The 20,600-nt window shown below is 37.1% G+C and overlaps 2 protein-coding genes across 2 annotated transcripts; one reads left to right on the top strand and one right to left on the bottom strand.

The window, feature by feature from the left end:
• Positions 1 to 4,911: 4,911 nt before the first annotated feature.
• LOC129237758 (uncharacterized) lies at positions 4,912 to 12,829 on the bottom strand. Its single transcript, XM_054872685.1, has 2 exons — positions 12,611 to 12,829; positions 4,912 to 6,001 (listed from the first exon to the last, which is right to left on the bottom strand). Exons 1-2 carry the CDS (start codon positions 12,770 to 12,772, stop codon positions 5,009 to 5,011), a joined length of 1,155 nt encoding a protein of 384 aa, XP_054728660.1. The 5' UTR covers positions 12,773 to 12,829; the 3' UTR covers positions 4,912 to 5,008.
• A 1,374-nt stretch (positions 12,830 to 14,203) lies between these two features.
• On the top strand, positions 14,204 to 15,605 carry LOC129237757 (coiled-coil domain-containing protein 43). The gene is made up of 3 exons (XM_054872684.1): positions 14,204 to 14,572; positions 14,658 to 14,870; positions 14,937 to 15,605. The coding sequence occupies exons 1-3, from the start codon at positions 14,399 to 14,401 to the stop codon at positions 15,204 to 15,206; spliced, it is 657 nt and encodes a 218-aa protein (XP_054728659.1). The 5' UTR covers positions 14,204 to 14,398; the 3' UTR covers positions 15,207 to 15,605.
• The last annotated feature ends 4,995 nt before the right edge of the window (positions 15,606 to 20,600 follow it).

Raw genomic sequence — 20,600 nt, 5'->3', positions numbered from 1 at the left:
CAAGTATTTATTATTTATCTTAAGAGTTCAACTAAATATAAACAGATATATGTATTTATGATAAATTTATTACAAATTGTGAAATTCTTATGCTTATAAGTGTATTATCATAGTGAAAATGATATTAAAAAAATTAAATATTTAAATATACTAAGTAATGGTTTTTACCGAGTTGTTAAATGTATTGCGAATTTAATTTTTTGATTTGTATGAATCGAAAATATTAAAAAGATTACAAAAACAAAAAAATGCATACAAGGTTTATGTAGATGTTTACTAGAGTGTTCAAGTATTCTAATCGGAAGCAGTTGGTGCTATACCACACGAGCGGGCACCTAAGCGTGAGAATAGTAGGTAATATACACATATACATAAAATATGAGTAAATAAGTAAATATTTACGGTATAATTTAATGAAAGCAACTATGATGATAATAAAAATACTTCTATAGGATAAAATTATGTTGTATTATTTCTTTTTTTCAATACGCATGATTTGGGGAAAAAATTTATGAAAAGTGCAAGGAAATAAAAAAATAAGGTTTAATGTAGGTTTTTCTTCCCTTCAATAAAATGATTAAGCATTAAAGTATTAAACAACACAGAAAATTATAATAATAATAATTAAACAAAAACCACAAAAACCACAAAAACCAAAAAGCAAGCAAGAATGTGTAATTGTTAAGCGTACAAACAATGTAAATGTCACTTAATATAATAAATACGATTAAATCTAATGAGGAAACAATAAACGTGATCATAAGCATAGAATAAACTCAAACCTAAATGCAAAAATATATTTGGTGTTTCAATTTATTAGCGCAGTAGAGTGTCCAAGGAATAAAACACACGGCCATCCCGTTTAAGGGGTTATAGTTTTAAGTAATTTTTTTTTTATTATCGAGTTTGAACATATACATTTAAGTATGAAATTCGATTTCTTTTGCATGGCCACCGCGTGCACGTTTTACAAAGTCTAATCGTTGAACCCAATTTTCGACCACTCTTTTGCATAAATCGGCCGAAATTACAGCAATTTCGCGCTCAATATTGGCTCTGAGCTCACAAATCGTCGCCGGCTTGTTACTGTAGACCAATGACTTCACATAACCCCAAAACGGGACGGCTTTTAAGTAAAATGGCCGTAATGCTCTTAAAGTAGCAGCAACAGAACGATTATTTTCATAAAAAATTTGCACGATTTGCAATCGTTGCTCAAGTGTGTAGCGTTCCATGATGAAATGTATCCTAATGAAGTTTACAAATGACAAGCGAAAAATAAAAAATATTGCGTCGTTCGCCCTCCCTATCGGAAAAAAGTTGAAGCGCACCTATTAAAAAACCCTATACCTTGTGTCGGACTAAAAAATCGAAATTTTTTTTATGGCATATTCTAAAAGTACATCATCTTAAAAATATAAATTCAAAAAATCATAAAGATCGGAGCATTAGAACGAAAGTTACAGACCGTGGAAGCGCGCGACCTTTCTTGGAACGAAAAGTGCACGCAAAACTGTAGACGCGATTATCTCGAAGTCGTGTTTTTTGAAAATTACCGTCGCGGTGATCATTACCATATTTATCAAAAACTATTTGACCGATTTGCATAATCTTTTTTTTAATTATTCGAAATTACAACCTCGTGAAACTGAGCGGTTCACTTTTTATAAATATTTGCATAGTTCGCTGGAATTAATTTTTGACGTGATAACGTCTTATAATTCGATGTTGCCGGCTGCACGCACCAAAATATGTGGCGTTATCTTGCTCAATCGTTGTTATCTTGCTTGAACTGCAAGCGAGAGCACGGGACGAACGACAAAGAGGCACAATCGGCCTCCGCGTTCGGCAACGTTCGACATCTGGTTCTCTCCTACTTGAGTGAGCATATATATGTATGTATGTATATGCGCATACGTATGTATTTAAATTCACATACTTGTATTTGCATATGCCTTCTTCCCGTGTGCATGGTAATGAACCATTTATTTGTTGAGAATAGGACGATGATAGGAAAAGTAGGAAATGAAAGGGAGTGTTTCGAGTGTAATGAGTCTTGAAAAAGTCAAATCGATGATGGTGCCTCTTTGTGTTGTTGACTTATTAACGTCTGATGCACAATCGAAATTGAACATATCTTTCATGAATTTGATAAATTTCACGTTTGTGTAAATGCAACTTGATCAATTCCATTGCAATTCCATTTACCTCCTTCTCTATATCTATACAAAATATCTAGGTTAGGTTAGGTTAAATGGCTGTCCTAGCTAAAGAGCTCACTTAGACAAATGTAATTCGTCCGTTGTGGTGCCATACATGGGAGAGGGGAAAGGAGATGGGAAGGAAGAAGGAGCTTTGGGATTTGATACGATGATGACCATACATTTTACAACGGCGCCGACGGGGGCTGATTTGCGTTCGTAGTTGGCCGTAACAAGCTACTAATGAACTTCATCAACTTTATGACATCTACACCGGCTATATCCGCAGGCGTAGCGAAAAAGTAAGAGCCCAGATATCTAAGTCTTTGCCAGGCGAGAGCAGGGCAGCTGAGAAGAAGGTGTTGAGATGATTCCACCTCGTCCTCCAGACAGTTTCTGCAGAACGGACTTGAGGCAATCCCAAGTCTTACGGCGTGAACACCTAACGGACAGTGTCCTGTAAGGATGCCCACCAAATTTGAGAGCTGGGGTTTTGTTAGCCTTAGGAGTTCTCTTGAGCGTCCCCGATCTACCCGTGGCCAGAAGGATCTCGCGACCTTGCACGTTTGCGCAGTAGCCCAGCGCTCGCTGAGTTGACTCGAGGCCCATCTTTCCAGGAGCAGACCACAGCTTCTCAGGGGAACCCCAATTCTCTTATTACGCGACGAAACCGTCTCCAAAGTTCCCTGTCTAGCCAGCTCATCAGCCCAACAGTTTCCCTCTATTACAAAATATCTATCAAACAAATAAAATTAAAATTTTCTTTTGAAAAATGCAACCATTCCATTAGTATTTTCTTATGACGTTGTAAGTATTTGTTGATTATATATTTTAAAAGAAAAATGCACAGACCATTTTTTCATTTGTTAGGGAGCGTGACAACAAATAGTGAATTATTTATATTTGATTTTATAATACAATTTTTTTTTTTATTACATAAAATGATAAAAAAAAAAATACAAACAATTTTTTATTAAAAAAAGTGATAAAAATTACAAAAATGATAAAAAATATTTTACAGATAAATAATCATCTAAACATATCGGAGTATTTGAAACAAAAAAAAATTTCATTCACGTACTTGAATCATCGGAACTGTCACTCTCATATGTTGAAATGTCATACTCTTTATCGTCTGTATCTTCTGAAGATTGTTCAATTAAATCACAAATAACATCTTCTACTTTCTGTGGCATTGAATCTCTTATGGGCCATGTTGGTTTTAAAGTCTCATCTAAATTCCAACCATTACTTTAAGGCTTAAATCTGATGCAATCTGGATTAGTGACATTTTGCCACATTGAATTAACGAAGATTGTTCGCAAAAATTTTTGTTGCAAGGATTTCAAGCAAGGTGGAATAGTGCTTGAATTGAAACCTTTAAGTTTTTTCATAAATTTGTCATTAATTGTAGCCATGGCATACATTTTATTAAACATTAAAAGTCTTGCAGCGTTTACATTTTGACAATTTTTTTATCCCCTACATTACAGTTGTAAACTCCTGAACTAATGTGATTTTTTAAGAGCTATAGGAAAGTTTTTCAAAAAACCACACGTAGAATTCAGAAAAATGCATAAAATTTTTATTTAAATCGATAGTACAGTCCATATAATTTAATGTTTGAAGATTATTTCATGCAAATGTTGACCGCGACTGCGCTTCAAATGATCCATCCACTTAATCCAATTGTGGCATACTCTTTCCAATGTTTCGGCGGGTATCTCACATATAAATGCTTTAATGTTGTCTTCCAATGCGTTAATTGAAGCTGGCCTGTCTGAATAGACATGAGCTTTAACATAGCCCCACAAAAAATAATCTAAAGGCGTTATATCGCACGATCTGGGTGGCCAATTGACAGGTGCCGAACGTGAAATAAAATGTTCACCGAACTCGCCTCTCAACAAGTCCATTGTTACGCGTGCTGTGTGGCATGTGGCACCGTCTTGCTGAAACCACATGTCATGCAAGTCAAGCTCTTGCATTTTGGGCAAAAAAAAGTTGGATATCATTTCACGGTAGCGCTCACCATTCACAGTTACGTTACGATTCGCAGCATCTTTGAAGAAGTACGATCCAATGATACCTCCAGCCCATAAACCGCACCAAACTGTGACCTTTTCTGGATACATTTGAAGCTCTTGCAATTCTTCTGGCTGATCTTCACTCCAAAATCGACAATTCTTCGTCAATGAGCTTCGTCGCTGAACACAATTTTTCGATAAAAAAGTGGATCTTAAACTTTCTTAACAGAGCACCCATTTTTATAATAAAATTCAATGATTTGCAAGCGTTGTTCGTTTGTAAGACGATTCATGGTTAAATTATAGACCAAACTGAAGATGTTTGACAGTGAAACAAAACACGAAACATGCGTCAGCTGTTACTTTCATTTTGTTATCATCAAGAATATCCGCCGGATTGCTTAATGATACAAATGTCTCTTGAATGTTCTGGTGCTTGCAAAATATCTTGAAAGGGTGGACTTTCCCTTTGTTGAAAAATGCTGCTGTGTAGTCGCAACCAGTAAACGCGTGAAATGCTGGTAGCGCAAGACATAAGGTCGAACCTAATTCCACTGATAATTTTGTGCAGTTAATGCAAGCTTAATCTTGATTGATTTTTTTTTTTTTTTTTTTGAAGTATTGTTTCCCACCAAATTTGTAAGTTGGCAAATTTATGTATATTTCCTAATAATTTTATTAAGATGTCAGTGTCAGTTGCTTTTACCAAAATGTTTGCACCGTCATGAATTTTACTGATGTGAAAAATAATCCTGGTATCAGCTTCCTCATGTAGGCATGCTAATTAGATGGTTTTACTCGACCTTTAGAAACTATATAAATAAGGTCACTGCACACTGACTTAATTTTAACTAAATCTTCGTTTGAATTTTTTCGACGAATATCCGGCCCTTGAACCAAGTCACAAACAAAGTTAAGCAAATCTTCTGGAATGGTGCACTCTCCAGGAATAACGTCGTCCACGCTAAGATCTGGTGGTAGCTGCTTATTTTGAACAGATTTGATGCTATTTCGTAATTCATAAGCAAGGTGCCTATGGCGATTTTGCTGCTTCTCATCTAAATTAGCAATTTCACCAGCCAATTGAGAGGTATCAATGTTAAATTGATAGACAATTTTTTTTCTGTGTGCTGCAGAAGATGGCTCTATGATCAGTCGATCGCCAAAGGAATTGATTATTTTATTTTCTAAATTTTCAGCGCGGTAATCGTAAAAGTCTTCGGCTTTTACTTTATTCTCACCAAATTCTAATAGCAAAGCTTTGTATTGAGAAAATAAATCACAAAGGAACATGACTCGATTTTTTTCAATTATTTCCATGGTGATAACATCTGAAATAACAGCAAATGCTGACTGGTGCAATTGCCTATTCGCATGCCAATATCTTGGCTCTGGCTTCTTTTTATTTTGACGTTGCAAAGTTGTCTTCAAAGCTGTAAAACAGTTGGAATGGTAAGCTACAGTCGGAAGATCCTCTAAATTTTTAATTAATGACGAATTTTGCGATGACTCAGCCATTTCCTTGATTTCGGTTACAGTTGCCTCTTTTTGTGGAATCGTAACATAAAGTCTTCGCTTACCAACTTTCTTCTCAACGTGGCCGCAAAAAACACAAGCTAATTTTTTATTTCTGGATGTTGATTCAGATGTCGTACTTGGCTGTTCGTTCGGAGCAGATATACTACTGGTCGCTTGGTCAGAGACTGATGCACTCGGTTGCTGATTCGCAACAGATGTACTCGGCTCACAACATTGCGATGAGAGATTTGGTACCTATGAATTGAAAAAAAAACTTCGTTAAAATAAAATTGTTTACGATTGATCATTTACAAAAAATGAACAATAAAAACTTTTCAGTTATCTGGCTAATAGTTAATTACTTCGAATATTTTTTCATCGAAAAGCAAGTCGACACCCATCATCTCTTTATCGACTACAAAGCTGCGTTCGATAGCCCGATAAGGGATTGCCTGTACGCCACCATGTCTGAGTTCGGTATGCCTGCGAAGCTCATACGGCTTTGCAGAATGACGTTGAGCAACACAACCAGATCCGACAAGGTAGGAAATAACCTCTCCGAGCCATTCAGTACCGTTCGAGGTTTCCGACAAGGCGATCCACTGTCATGCAACCGCTTCAACTTCGTGATGGAATGGGTGCTCCGAAAAGCAGGTGTTCATCGTAATGGCACTATTTTCTACAAATGTGTCCAGCTCCTTGCATACGCCGATGACATTGACATTATCGGCCGCTGTAAGCGAGATGTCACCGCTGCGTTTTCTACTATCGAAATCGGAATCATCACGAGTGGGTCTGGCGGTGAACGAGGGTAAAACGAAGTATATGTTGTCTACAACGCGGAACACACGGCGTGTAGGAACGCACGTCATTGCGGACAACTATACCTTCGATGTTGTGCCAGAATTTATTTATCTTGGCACCGCCGTTAACAGCAACAGCGATATCAGCCTGGAGATCAAACGGAGAATCACTCTTGCTAATAGGTGTTACTATGGGCTAAGTAAGCAATTGAGTAGTCGAGCCCTCTCTCGCATGACCAAACTGACACTTTACAAGACGCTCATCATACCCGTGTTGCTTTATGGCGCAGAGGCATGGGTTGTGTCACAAAGCGATGCAGCCGCTCTTGGGATGTTCGAGAGAAAAGTTCTTCGTAAGATCTTCGGTTCTGTGCGCGTTGGCGAAGACTACCGTTCAAGAATGAACCACGAGCTGTATGCGCTCTACGCCGACATTGACGTAGTTCAACGCATCGCCATCCAACGCCTGCGTTGGCTAGGGTATGCCGTGCGTATGGATGAAGAAGCTCCAGCAAAGAAGGTATTCGAGGGCGAAGTCCAAGGGAGCCGACGCAGCGGAAGACCATTGCTCCGGTGGAAAGATCAGATGGAGGAAACCCTATGCTCGCTTGGTGTACAGAATTGGAGAAGCCGCGCGCGAAGCAGAGGCGCCTGGAGAGAGTTAGTGAGGTCGGCCGTAACTCGGTAACGGTGTGTTATGACCACCTAAGTAAGTAAGTATTCTTTTCATCGATAAAAATTGAAAAACAGCTATCCCATAGACAATAGCGACAGCTCGAAACTTTTAAATACACATTAATATAAAATAATAATATACAGGTACATTTGTTATTAGATGTAAAGCGTTTTTCAGTAAGAGCGCTTCAACTTGTGAACTTTTTTGAATAAAACACAAACGGTTTGACTTTTTTAACTAATTTTTTTTTTATTATCGAGTTTGAACATATACATTTAAGTATAAAATTCGATTTCTTTTGCATGACCACCTCGTGCACGTTTTACGAAGTCCAATCGTTGAAACCAATTTTCGACCACTCTTTTGCATAAATCGGCCGAAATTCCAGCAATTTCGCGTTCAATATTGGCTCTGAGCTCACAAATCGTCGCCGGCTTGTTACTGTAGACCAATGACTTCACATAACCCCAAAGAAAATAGTTTAGAGGCGTCAAATCACACGAGCGCGGCGGCCATTCGACCGGTCCATTTCTGGAAATAATGCGCTCATCGAACTTACTCTTCAACAAATCAATTGTAGCGTGTGCTGTGTGGCTTGTGGCCCCGTCCTGTTGAAACCACATGTCGTCTAAGTCCATACCATTCAATTGCGGCCAAAAATAATCGTTTATCATGTCGCGGTATCGATTTCCATTCACAGTAACGTGGCGATCGTTCTCGTCAATGAAAAAATATGGGCCAATTACGCCGCCGGCATGTAAACCGCACCAAACAGTGATTTTTTCGGGATGCAACGGTGCCTCATGAATCACGTGTGGATCGCTTTCTGCCCAGTAACGCATATTTTGCTTGTTGACAAAGCCATTGAGCCAAAAGTGAGCTGCATCACTGAAGATGATTTTTTGGAAAAAAGTAGTCTTAAAGTAGCAGCAACAGAACGATTATTTTCATAAAAAAATTTGCACGATTTGCAATCGTTGCTCAAGTGTGTAGCGTTCAATGATGAAATGTATGCTAATGAAGTTTACAAATGTCAAGCGAAAAATAAAAAATATTGCGTCGTTCGCCCTCCCTATCGGAAAAAAGTTGAAGCGCACCTATTGAAAAACGCTATACAACTATGTAAATATTATATTACTTCTTCAATTATTTTATTAACACAAAGACCGTAATACTTCAATATTATTTATCAAAGCAAAATTTGAGATCACAATGATAGTAAAAGTGATAGAAATATTCTATATTAATCAAGTGAAATATTTTTATTTGTTTACTGATTTTCAATAACAAAAAAGTACAGAAAAAATTTGTTTGCCCGAATTTGAAACATACATTTTATTATTACTGTCCGTTCAAAATTATGTAAAATGTTCATACTGGAGTACCAAAAACAAACCTAAACGATACTTGATAGATAGTATTTTATTTATTTATTTATTTATTTATATAAATAGTACATAGTAAGACTAAGGTCTTTTAATAGTACTTCCACAATATTACGAGGGCGGATCAATAAGTCCGTGACTTTTTGTATTTCTGACCTCTTCACTGAAAAAGAAATACTGCTCCTGTCAACAGGCATCTGTCAGTTGACTCCTGTCAAAATTTGAACGTGCTGCGTCAGTTAGTTTGTGTTTTACAGCTACCTTTCTCAGACTACACAGTTATTTGAGGAGACCACAAACGCAATCGTATAACAACTTCACAGGAAGGTTTGGCGTTGTTTAATCGCAATATGGAGGAGTTGTTGCGCCCTTTTGTAACCGTCACCACACACCAGAGACCAAACAAACGTCGAAACAGTGGGTTTCTAAGGGTGAATCGGCTTATTAAGCACACGAAACTCAGTTTTTTCCAGTTTCTCCTCAAATTACTGGGTAGTCTGATAAAGGTAGCTGTAAAACACAAACTAACGTTCAAATTTTGCCAGGAGTCAACTGACAGATGCCTGTTGACAGGAGCAGTATTCCTTTTTCAGTAAAGAGGTCAGAAATACAAAAAGTCACGGACTTATTGACCCGCCCTTGTATAAACAACTGGAATATTTTTAACATACAAGTTTCTTAATCTAAATTTTACACCAGTTCATTTACAAATCATTCCAATATATTTAAACTAACTATAAAAATAAGAAGAAAAGAAGCAGTAGGAAAAGAAAAGAAGGACTTAGAAAAAAAAAAAACAAAAGTAGTAATTAGAGAATGTACAGAGAAATTTAATGCCCTAATTTAATGCAATCAAACACTTTTAAAAGTAATTATAGACTTTTGCCCTGAAGTTAAATCTGTTAAGTCCAGGCTTCACAGTGTCGGGTAATGAGTTCCACACTTTAACAGCGTTAATGAAAAATAATCTAGATGATGCTAGGTAATTAAATTTTTGTAACGATGAATTTGTTGTGTCTGCGAGACCTTACTGGTATCAACTTCTTTGTCAGCTAGGGAGGAGACTTGAATAATGTAAGTTTGCACAAAAATATGCAATTTCTAGCAGACAAATAACTATTAAGGCAACAGCCCAGTGACCTTGATCGCCAGGCAGAGATATGCTCATATCTGCCAATCCCATATACATACCGCGTGGCGTTATTAAATGCCACATTAAGTTATGGAGTCGAGTTTGCTGTAGGTAATGAGAGGCATAATTAGCTGGAGAACTAATTTGCGCCTCGTTTTCTCTGGCGTGAATGTTGTAGGGACTCCCAGCTTACACAATGTAGCATAAATATTCCACACAACCCTATTTATATGGTCAGCACAGGTAAGTTTTGTGTTCAGAATAAACCCTAAATTTTTTACCTTATCCATAAAGGTAAGGGAACTTGTACCTATCCACAATTTAGGGATATTGTTAACATGCACAACACTATTACATATAGGTAAGACATATGACTTTGACGCGTTCAGACATAAAGAGTTTTCATTAGCCCATACAGAAATAGCAGAGATATCGCTGTTTATTTTGAAACATAAATCTGCAACGAGACCAATACGACTGGACAAGTACCTGTACAATTGTATATCATCAGCATACGCATGGAAATTCACATACTGACAAACGTTAAAAATATCATTGACAAAAAGACTGAATAAAATTGGACCAAGGATAGACCTTTGCGGAACACCAGTGTGTACGTATCTAGACTGAGATGTTGATTTACTGGTCTTGAACTTCTGCGTTCTGTCACTAAGGTAGCTGGCCATGAGCTTCACCGCACTGTCTTTGAAGTCCCGAAATAGTGTTTAAGCTTCAAACATAACAATTTGTGATTCACTGAATCAAATGCTTTAGAAAAGTCAAGTAAACAAAGTAGAGTCAAGTCTCCGTTGTCAAAACTAATTCTAATCTCGTCCAGTATTTTTAACCATTGCAGTCGAGCAACTGTGACTTTGTTTGAAGCCAGATTGTAGTGGGGAGAGTAAACGATTGTTCTGTTCTAGTATTGTGCTTTTTAATATAAGAAGGTCTGGCTACCTGAGTTAATTCTTTAAAGGTTTGCCAACCTGAGTTCGTGGAAAAATAGGTATCTGTGGAATAATTTTCAATTTTAATATTCAATGAAAAACTACGTAATTGAAAATTTTTGTATATATCGCTGTATTAAACATTATTTTATACATTACTAGCATTTCCCAGTGGGCTTCGCACCACCATACATAAAATGTTTTTTTATATCGCAAGAAATTTTTCATATTAAGTTTTCTTTACAGAACTCGTAAAATGTTTAAACAGTTGAATTAGTTGATTTTTTTCATTCAAGATACTTTCTAAAGATGTCACAATAGCCTTTTCTGTACTTTTTTAAAATTTGATTGTGGTGGTCACCTATATACAGGTAAGGTGAAAGAGCCGATAAAAACTTGTAATTAAACTTTGATCCTTTAATTTCCATTTCAATTTTTTACGCTAAATAAATTATGCTATAATAAAATAAATAAAGTTAAAAATGTTTTTCCAGTTCCTTGAATGCTCCAGTTTTTATTATATAATATTTTCGTCCAAAATTAATATTAACATAATACACTTACAACCACAACAGTACAACAGAAACGCTCATAAGCGGCTGTGTATTTGTTGTTGTTTTTCCCATACAGGCATTTCGTATGAGAGGAAACTATTACTCACATAAAATGTCATAACTCAGGAACGGCTGCACCGATTTCAATCAAACTTCACACAAACCACCTCCTCAAAGATAGAAAAGAACTCTAAAATGTTTGTGTTAATCGGTTTGGCGGTTCTTGAGTTATAAGATTACCAAGGAAATGTAACTTCTTTTTATATATTAGATTAAGATTTATTAAACATTAAAAGATAGTCTACTGAAGAGTCATTTTTTAGCTATTATCTTTTTAAACAGTTGGTTTTAACAGCTGACGCATGTTTCGTGTTTTGTTTAACTGTCAAACATCTTCAGTTTGGTCTATAATTTAACCATGAATCGTCTTACAAACGAAAAACGCTTGCAAATCATTGAATTTTATTATAAAAATGCGTGTTCTGTTAAGAAAGTTTAAGATCCACTTTTTTATCGAAAAATTGTGTTCAGCGACGAAGCTCATTTTTGGATCAATGGGTACGTAAATAAGCAGAATTGTCGATTTTGGAGTGAAGATCAGCCAGAAGAATTGCAAGAGCTACCAATGTATCCAGAAAAGGTCATAGTTCGGTGCGGTTTATGGGCTGGAGGTATCATTGGATCGTACTTCTTCAAAGATGCTGCGAATCGTAACGTAACTGTGAATGGTGAGCGCTACCGTGAAATGATATCCAACTTTTTTTGCCCAAAATGTAAGAGCTTGACTTGCATGACATGTGGTTTCAGCAAGACGGTGCCACATGCCACACAGCACGCGTAACAATGGACTTGTTGAGAGGCGAGTTCGGTGAACATTTTATTTCACGTTCGGCACCTGTCAATTGGCCACCCAGATCGTGCGATATAACGCCTTTAAATTATTTTTTGTGGGGCTATGTTAAAACTCATGTCTATTCAGACAAACCTGCTTCAATTGACGCATTGGAAGACAACATTAAAGCATTTATATGTGATATACCGGCCGAAACATTGGAAAGAGTATGCCGAAATTGGACTAAGCGGATGGACCATTTGAAGCGCAGTCGCGGTCAACATTTGTATGAAATAATCTTCAAACATTAAATTAAATTAAATTTAAATAAAAATTTCATGCATTTTTCTGAATTTTACATGTGTTTTTTTTTGAAAAACTTTCCTATAGCTCTTAAAAAATCATCCTTTATTATACAAGTTTCATTCGATTAAAAATATCGTACTATTAAATCTATACCCTCTACGCAATAATATTTGTATTTAGTAGCTATAAAATCATTCATTTTTCCTGTTTGATTAAAAATTGTACTTACATTTTGGGTTTTGCAAAATTCTTCAAATTCCTCCTTGTATTTACTTTTTACAATAATAACTTTTTTTAAACAGTTTATGTGATAACCAAATTTATTAGTTAATTTCACATTTAGTTTTAGGTCATGATACATGAAATTTTTGTGACGTCGAAACAGTATCATTAAAAAACACTTTTTAAATGATACATCACTAAAGTTACGCACTTCTTGCTTTTCATTACACAACAAAAAACACTTCTTCATTTTATTCTTACGGCTTAATAACGTTAAGAATGAAATATATCAATATTAATGTTAACAAAGTTTTATAATTTTGGACTTAAAAAAAAACAACCTGGCGCATATGACGCTCAAAAACATATGATTGCAATATTCAGTACGGCATTTAGTTGAGCACGCTGTCTATAGACGCATGCGCAGTAGCATGAAAACGATAAGCAGCTGGCATGCATGCTCTATCTTTATTCGACAAACGGTGTTCATCTTAAGTTTCTCTCGCTTTTATTTATCTTTAATCGTTGGCAATCACTATTTGCGGGCATTTTTGCGTAGGCACCTGTATCTCATCATGTAGAGAAAAAATTCATCTTCAATTTGATATGTATAAGATGATAATACATTATGAACGTATATACATATTTAACGAAATTATACCTGTTTACACCTGGCTGACATTAGGTTGCGGCCAAGTGAAGGATGGCACCTCGAACTTTTTCAGTAACTCAGGTATATTTCTTTCTAATGAAATATATTTTTTAACAATTACAAGTGAACGTAATTGTTCAAAAATAAATAATTAATTACATTTTAATTAAAATTATATACGGCCAAATTTGGATGACCACCTTTGCGGATCTGCATTGGTTTAGTTATAAATATCGATAAAAATTATATTTTATTAATCAAACATATGAACGCATAAATCACGCGGTCGGATCTTAGACTAATATGGTCTGATATATTAATACATTTCATATAATTGTATATTTTAATCACATTGTCAAAAGTAACATTATTTAATAGAGGTGATGGTACCATAGTTCCAAAATTCAGTAGTCCGTTTAGTGGTCATCACTGTAACTTAAAAACTGCTTGCTAGATTTCAATAAAATTTATACTGCTTTTGAAAAACATAAAAAACTCGAGCCTGATCGAAGGATTTTCTTTTTCAAAAACTTCGATTCTGTTTTTTTTTTTTTGAAATTTTGCTAAAGCCAAGTCGAAATATGGTGCGTTAATACTATGTGTTTTATTTTTGCAAAAAAAATGATTACAAATAATCGTTTTTTCGGGCATGTGACAACCCTAACCCCTTAAGAGCTAAGTAATTGCTTAGAGGACTTGAAACCACCACCATCAAAATAGTTTTTAACTGTATGAAAATTCTTAGCATGACTTTTTTATTATTATTATTATTTTCACATGTAAACTTTACCGAATACCACAAAACGTCATGTAAGACATCGTTGTGAATAGCCCAAATATTTGCTTATGTGAAGTTGTAATACATTTTTCTTGAATGCCGAATGAGCGGCACTCTGTGTTACAAGAGTGCCACTCTGTTTTTAAAATTAAGCGTAAAAAAATTTGACAGTCAGCTGTGAGATATCTTACTGCTTTGAAATACCTGAACAATGGTGGTGGGGAATCACGACAGTACCAAAAATAGCTAAAATTTCGGATTTTACGATTACGGCAACTGAACTGTTAACAATAAATTTAAAAAATATTTAAAAGACGTACTGCTGAAGCGTTCCTTATTTCATTTACCGAGAGAGAAGAGACGAAATGCCGAAAAATAAGCAGTGTGCCGATGAATTCACAACGTGGCTGCATGGCCAACTTAAGGAGCTCAATACCGATCCAGACGTGTTTGGTACCTATATTATAGGTATACTTGACGGACAAGAAACACTGGAAGAAAAGCGTGAAGCGCTCAATGATATACTTAGCGAAATTATTGTATGTCGCATAAGCACAGCTTGAAGTTAGTTTAATTGAACTGCGCGTAAAGCTCATCTTCTGTATTTTCTTTTAAACCCTGTAGCCCGATGATCTCGATACTCTTTTAAGTGTAATATTTGAAAAATGGGATGCAACGCATCCGAAGGAGGAGGTAAAGAAGTCTGTACACATTGATGTGAATGAGCAGTTGGCCAAATTGTTAGAGGCACAAAAGATTCAAACGATCGTAAAGGAACGCGAATACACTGAGGAAGAACGACGAATACGAGAGCAAATTTTGGCGCAATACTCGCAGGTAGTCATAAATATCGAATGCTTAACTTTATGATAAATAGCTAACAATATATATCCCCCTCATTAGACAGAAGTTAATGACGATGATGCCTACGACTCGGAGGAGGAGTCTGAAAGAACGAATGCAACTGCTGTTGCGGCCAGCTCGTCAAATATAATTGAACGTAATACCAATGTGCAGGATGTAATGGCATTGCAAAAAGAAAAACGAGAAATGGCGCGTTTGGAGAGCGCAGCAAAGAAACAAAAGGATAAAGAGGATAGGGAGCGACAAAGGCAACAGCGTGAGGAAAAGAAAGAAAAACGCAAAACTGTAAAAGGCGAACGACGGCGGTAGTTGCATGGTGAAGAAAATTGTTTATGCATTGGTGGAAATTCTTTCTGCTTTGTCACAAATTGCATGTAACGATTTTGATGCAATAAGCCTATTTTTTTTTATGATTGATGTAATGGCCTGTAAGCCGTGTCAGGCCAGTTCTGCATTCCGATTTGAATTTAAAAACCCAAAATGGTACAATACACCTTTTGAAATATTCGATCGGAATGACATATTGATTTCTATTCGGAGCAAATTTTTCAGAATCGAAGTGCAGAACAAAGCTGAAAAAACTATCCTTTGATTGAAATTATATTAGATTTATATACATATCTTTAAGATATTTCATTTCAAACTTGTTTCAAATTTTTTCACATGTTTTTCTGAATTCACTGAATCTATCGTTTGAGTAAAAATCAATATCTTTGTTTAATCAAATTAGGTTGTTTACAAAAAATGCCTAGCTAATATACCATAAATGGCTTGAAGTAGGTCAACATTGAATTGAAACACAGAGTCATGGACATGGCAATCACAGGTATGTATAGGCAATTTCATTGCATTCCCATGGTGTCCGGTTCTACGTATCGGAATGGATCCCAGTCTTGTCTAGTGCGTTAAATCTAACCCCTCGTCTAACGTCACTGGTCTGCTTATAACACTACGAAGGACTGCCTTTGAACCAAATACTCGATGCCAAGTTTATTTCTGTTGCGCTTGCCACCCGAACTCAACTTCAGTTAGATGTAACCAGTGCAACGATGGTGCCATCTTAAGACTTGCATAGGTATTAAGACTCATCATCAGGCGCACTCAGCCTCTACGTCTTCTATTTCGCATAATGCTCCAGTCAGTACCTCCGTTCAGCATCAGAATTGGATCCTCTAAGGTTCTTCGGAGCTCACCAGATTAACATCACTCCCGGCGATCCCATTACCACCTGCACGAAAAAGACCAAACTACAGCTAAGGGTGACACTCGGCGACACACCAATACCGACCTAAACAATCCCAAACTATTACGTTTCCACGACAGTCGGTTCTTCGTTACCGAAACGACCCGGATTTATATCCGGCCAAGGACTGTCACTCCAGCAGCATTCACCGTATGTAAATATGGGGAATGTTTATGCTGCTACAACAACAACAACATTAGGGGTCACCTTCGATAGTTTGCTCTCCTTCTCGGCGCATATAAAAGCAAATGCCACTAAAGTCCAAAACGCTGCCAGTAGCAAGGGCAAGAAAATATTGCTGGCAACATTTGAAGCAATTGGTGGCTGCTTCTGAATTATGCAGCGCCAATTTGGTTACCAGTCAGTGAAGAAAGCTCCTAACTTGCTATCAGGACAATTACCGGATCCCTACTGATGGCTCCCATAAAACATCTCTACAGCGAGTCTACTATGGTCCCAGTTAAGGATAATAGTAAGATGCTCATCAAGCAATTCCTGCTGGGTTGCTACCACATAAACTACACTTGCCGTGGACTGAGCCACAGTAAACATAGGCACTTGCCGTGGACTGCGCCAACTCTCAGGCAAGTCAGGAGACATCTCTTTTACTACACTTACGAGATCCAGGACAAAGCACAACTACAACTACTGAACAATTATGAGTATATAGATAGACCTATAGCTAAAGAGAAAGTACTGAGGATGAGGCCACCTCATCCACTATAAAGCTGACGCATACTCCACGCAGTGAGACGGCGAGTTTCACATCATAGCCGATCTGAGTAATTTTAGAAGACAGTACCGCCTTATGAGCACTTCTTCTAGCAATCCGCGCGTGACGGTAAAGTCCAATAAATTTGTGAATACCAGGTAGCCGGTATATGCAGGGAATCCTTGGCCGAGTAACATTTCTATTTTGCCATTAAAAAAGTCCTGTTACCACTCAGAAGTGGATACCTCCAAAACGAGTTGTTTAAAGGCTTCAACAGCTTCTTCAGACGTCGAAACACATTGGCCTCGCATTTCATTTTTAATATTCGAGAACAAAAAGAAATCATTAGGTGCCAAATCAGGGCTGGAATTCAATCTTTTGAGTGCTCAAAAACTCTCTTGTGTGAGCCCATGCGTGGGAGCTCGCGTTTCCACGATAGTCGGTTCTACGTTACCGAAACGACCCAGATTTATATCCGGCCAAGGACTGTCACTCCAGCAGCATTCCCCGTAAGTATGGGGAATGTTTATGCTGTTACAACAACAACAACAACAGCTCGCATTGTCTTGGTGAAGTCACCTTTAGTGGTTTGTTTTTCTTTAATTCTCCGAAAACTTCTGGAAGACAAATATTAATTCGCCATTCAGAATTAACAGTTTTAGGTTTTTCTACGGGCTAGACGCCCGTGCATTAAGGTGCTTCTTTCGCGACAACTTTTGATTAAGTTCGTTTTGGAACACCCATACTGTCGCTGGTTGTTTTGTTCCGTTTTGTTCCCGGCTCATATGCATAGGTCCAAGATTCGTCACCTCTTACGATGTCATAGACCTGCTATGAATTATCGCAGCTGACTTTCTTCGACATTTCTTTACACCAATCGACACAGGCGCTTTTTTGGACAGTTGCCAAATTATGCGGTATCCAACGAGAACAAAGCTTCTTAGCAACCAAATGTTAATGCAATATTGAATGCATGCTGATCCCACTAATGCGCAAGGATGCATCTATCGCGCGATATGTCAAATGACAATCTTGCGTTATCAACTGACGCACAGCATCGATGGTTTTCGGATGGCCTACACGAAATTCATCGTGCAAAGATCGACGGCCACGCGAGAGCGAGTTGTACCAGCGTTTCACAGGGGCTAAAAGTAGTGCTTCAATGTCAGAAGTCGAAGTAAGTTGGTCAATGCACTCCTGTCTCAATAATCCACGTTGAAAATTGTAATAAATCATGACACGAAAATTTTCACGAATTAATTCCATCTTTTGGGCAAAACGAATTTCTCAACTCATTGAAAAAAGAACCAATAAAGCTCGTAAGTGAAAACATTAAATGTAAGTTTATGCTAAAAAATACCAAACTTTTCGATAAAAATATCGAGAGCCGTTTTGATACCATAATGTAGACCACTACCTGCGAAAGCTTACAAAACTTAAAGGAAGAAGCCATCCGGTGCTGTTGTCGTAGTGGAGGAGAGAAAAGGGATTTAGGCTGGAGAACTGCCTCAGGCTATCCCCAAAAAGCACTCTAAGGAACTCAGCATCCGAGCATTTGAAAAAAAGTGTTCAACAGTATATATCTCAGCAGAATCCTCACAGCTTCTGCAGTGGGAGTTGTACGTAAGTCCAAGCTTCGCCGCATGTGCTCCGATCACCCAGTGACCGGTGACTACCGCTATGAGTTTGGGAATTGAATAGCGGGGGGTCTCCTTCGGTCAAGGAGACACCGATATCTGGGATGTGGACAACAGAAATCGGTTCTGTCGACCACTCCCCTGCAAGCTATATATTCATATGCCTATATGTGCATATGCCCTAGAACCTAAATAAGAAAAATGTTTCCAGCACACGTTCGAGACGTTTGATTTCCCCCTTACAGGAGTTGACCAGAAGAGAACTGCAACATGGCGACGACAGGACCTTCATCGCAGCTGGACTATCAGAAAAGATACTTATGTCTCCCTCCCAACGAAGCATTTTGCACGCTAAAAAACGCTCACACTGCAGATTCCATCTTGGATCCGTCGCTGAAAACAGAAGTACCTATGTCCGTGCAGGCTCTCCGCTCCTTCCAATCCCGCCCTCTTGGAAAGATACAAAAATTGTTCAAAATTTCATCAAAGCTTTTTGCAAAGCAAGGTGAAGAATTTTTTGAATTTTTCTGTGTATGCTGTTTTATAGCCCATCGAATTTTAATGCATAGAACAAAGAACAAGTTTCAAATGACTTTAAAATACCGTTCATTTTTGGTTAGTTTTTTGTTTTGTTAACTGTGCTATTTTAAGTACATTTTGTCAAAAAAGTACCGGGAATTGTTCAATTAAACGAAAATAATAATTGTTTTATTTTGTCGCCTTCAAAATAGGCTCCATTCGAAACAATACACATACTTGTATGCCAACGATTAGTCCAGTCATCAAAGCACCTTTTAAACGCGTTTGAAGAGTTCTTCTTCAGCTCCTTCAACGAATTCTTTTTAATGACCTCTATCGACTCAAAGCGGCGTACGCGGAGTGGCAATTTAAGTTTTGGGAAAAGGAAAAAGTCACAGCCGACTAAGTCCGGTGAATACGGTTGTTGTTCGATAGTATTTGTCGAGTTTTTGGCCAAAAAAATGTTCACAATATGAGCCTTGTGGGGCGGTGCGTTATCATGGAGCAAGATCCATGAGTTTTCTTTCCAGAAATTGGACCTTTTCCTACGCATATTCCGTCTCAAATGTCGCATTACTTCCAATTAATATTCTTTATTTGCCGTAGAACCATTTGAATTGAATTCCGAGTGCACAACATTCCAGCAAAAAAATGTACCCTTTCGGAAAACCATTTGCCGTTCGGCGTCGGCTGAAAACTGTAGGTCCCGCCATTTGTGGAACAACATCAAGACGCCGGCACAAATAGGAGGAGAGGCTCGGCCAAACACCTAACAGAAGTGTACACACCAATTATTTATTTATTTTACCGGAAATTTGGAATTTTTGCAAAAGGTGTCATACGTCAATCATCAACACTTGTGAACCTGACAGCTGCAGTATACAAACAAACAAGCAATGGGGCGCATAAAGGTCAAAAGAAAGATTTCCATAACTTGCAAACGTCCAGCAGGGCAAAAAATGGGCTAAAAGAAAAACTGTTTTTAGAAGGGGTAACAATAGAAATAAATATAAAATAGGTTTATACATTGTTTATTAGTACTTAAACTTTATAAACAAATTTATTTAAATTTTTCTTTACATAAATTAGTATGTAAATAATCACGTGACCCAAAGTACAATGAAAAAAAGTTGCTTCACGGTCTGTATCATTTATCCTTCAAATGTTGATAGAAAAAAATTCTTGTAAAATAAAGTTGTAGTTATAGTCTGTCGACCCGGATTTTTTGAATTTCGAAAATTTTTGCAATTTACGGCATTTTAAAAAAAGTATGAGTTTTACGTCATAAATGTCACACTTTAATTATATTTAAATTAAATTTTTTTAATGAAAAATGTCGAAAAAAAAATTACTACCAACTCATTTTATACCGGCTGAAATTTGTTTCATGTATTGTTGACATTTAGTAGATTTAAAAAAAATTAGTCAGCTGCGCGGTAGAGGGTGGAAACCACGTCAGCTGAACAGGCGAACTTGTAAAATAAATTAAAAAGTAATACTACTTATGCCAATTGAAATTTTTAGCGGTGGAAAGACCGTCAGCCGAAGCAAGAATGTATCATTGCGTACAGCTTACGTATTTTTCCCCCTCT

Source organism: Anastrepha obliqua, chromosome 2, assembly GCF_027943255.1.
Source record: "Anastrepha obliqua isolate idAnaObli1 chromosome 2, idAnaObli1_1.0, whole genome shotgun sequence".
NCBI classification, from domain to species: domain Eukaryota; kingdom Metazoa; phylum Arthropoda; class Insecta; order Diptera; family Tephritidae; genus Anastrepha; species Anastrepha obliqua.
Note: the sequence above shows the minus strand (reverse complement) of the source record. Positions and strands in the feature narration are given on the sequence as shown.

Coding starts and splice junctions, on each gene's coding strand:
- LOC129237758 (XM_054872685.1), bottom strand. CDS start 12,772: ATGATACTGTTTCGACGTCACAAAAATTTCATGTATCATGACCTAAAA. Junction 6,002..12,610: donor AATTTTGCAAAACCCAAAAT/GTAAGTACAATT, acceptor TTCAATTCATAG/GTACCAAATCTCTCATCGCA.
- LOC129237757 (XM_054872684.1), top strand. CDS start 14,399: ATGCCGAAAAATAAGCAGTGTGCCGATGAATTCACAACGTGGCTGCAT. Junction 14,573..14,657: donor ATATACTTAGCGAAATTATT/GTATGTCGCATA, acceptor TAAACCCTGTAG/CCCGATGATCTCGATACTCT. Junction 14,871..14,936: donor TTTTGGCGCAATACTCGCAG/GTAGTCATAAAT, acceptor CCCCCTCATTAG/ACAGAAGTTAATGACGATGA.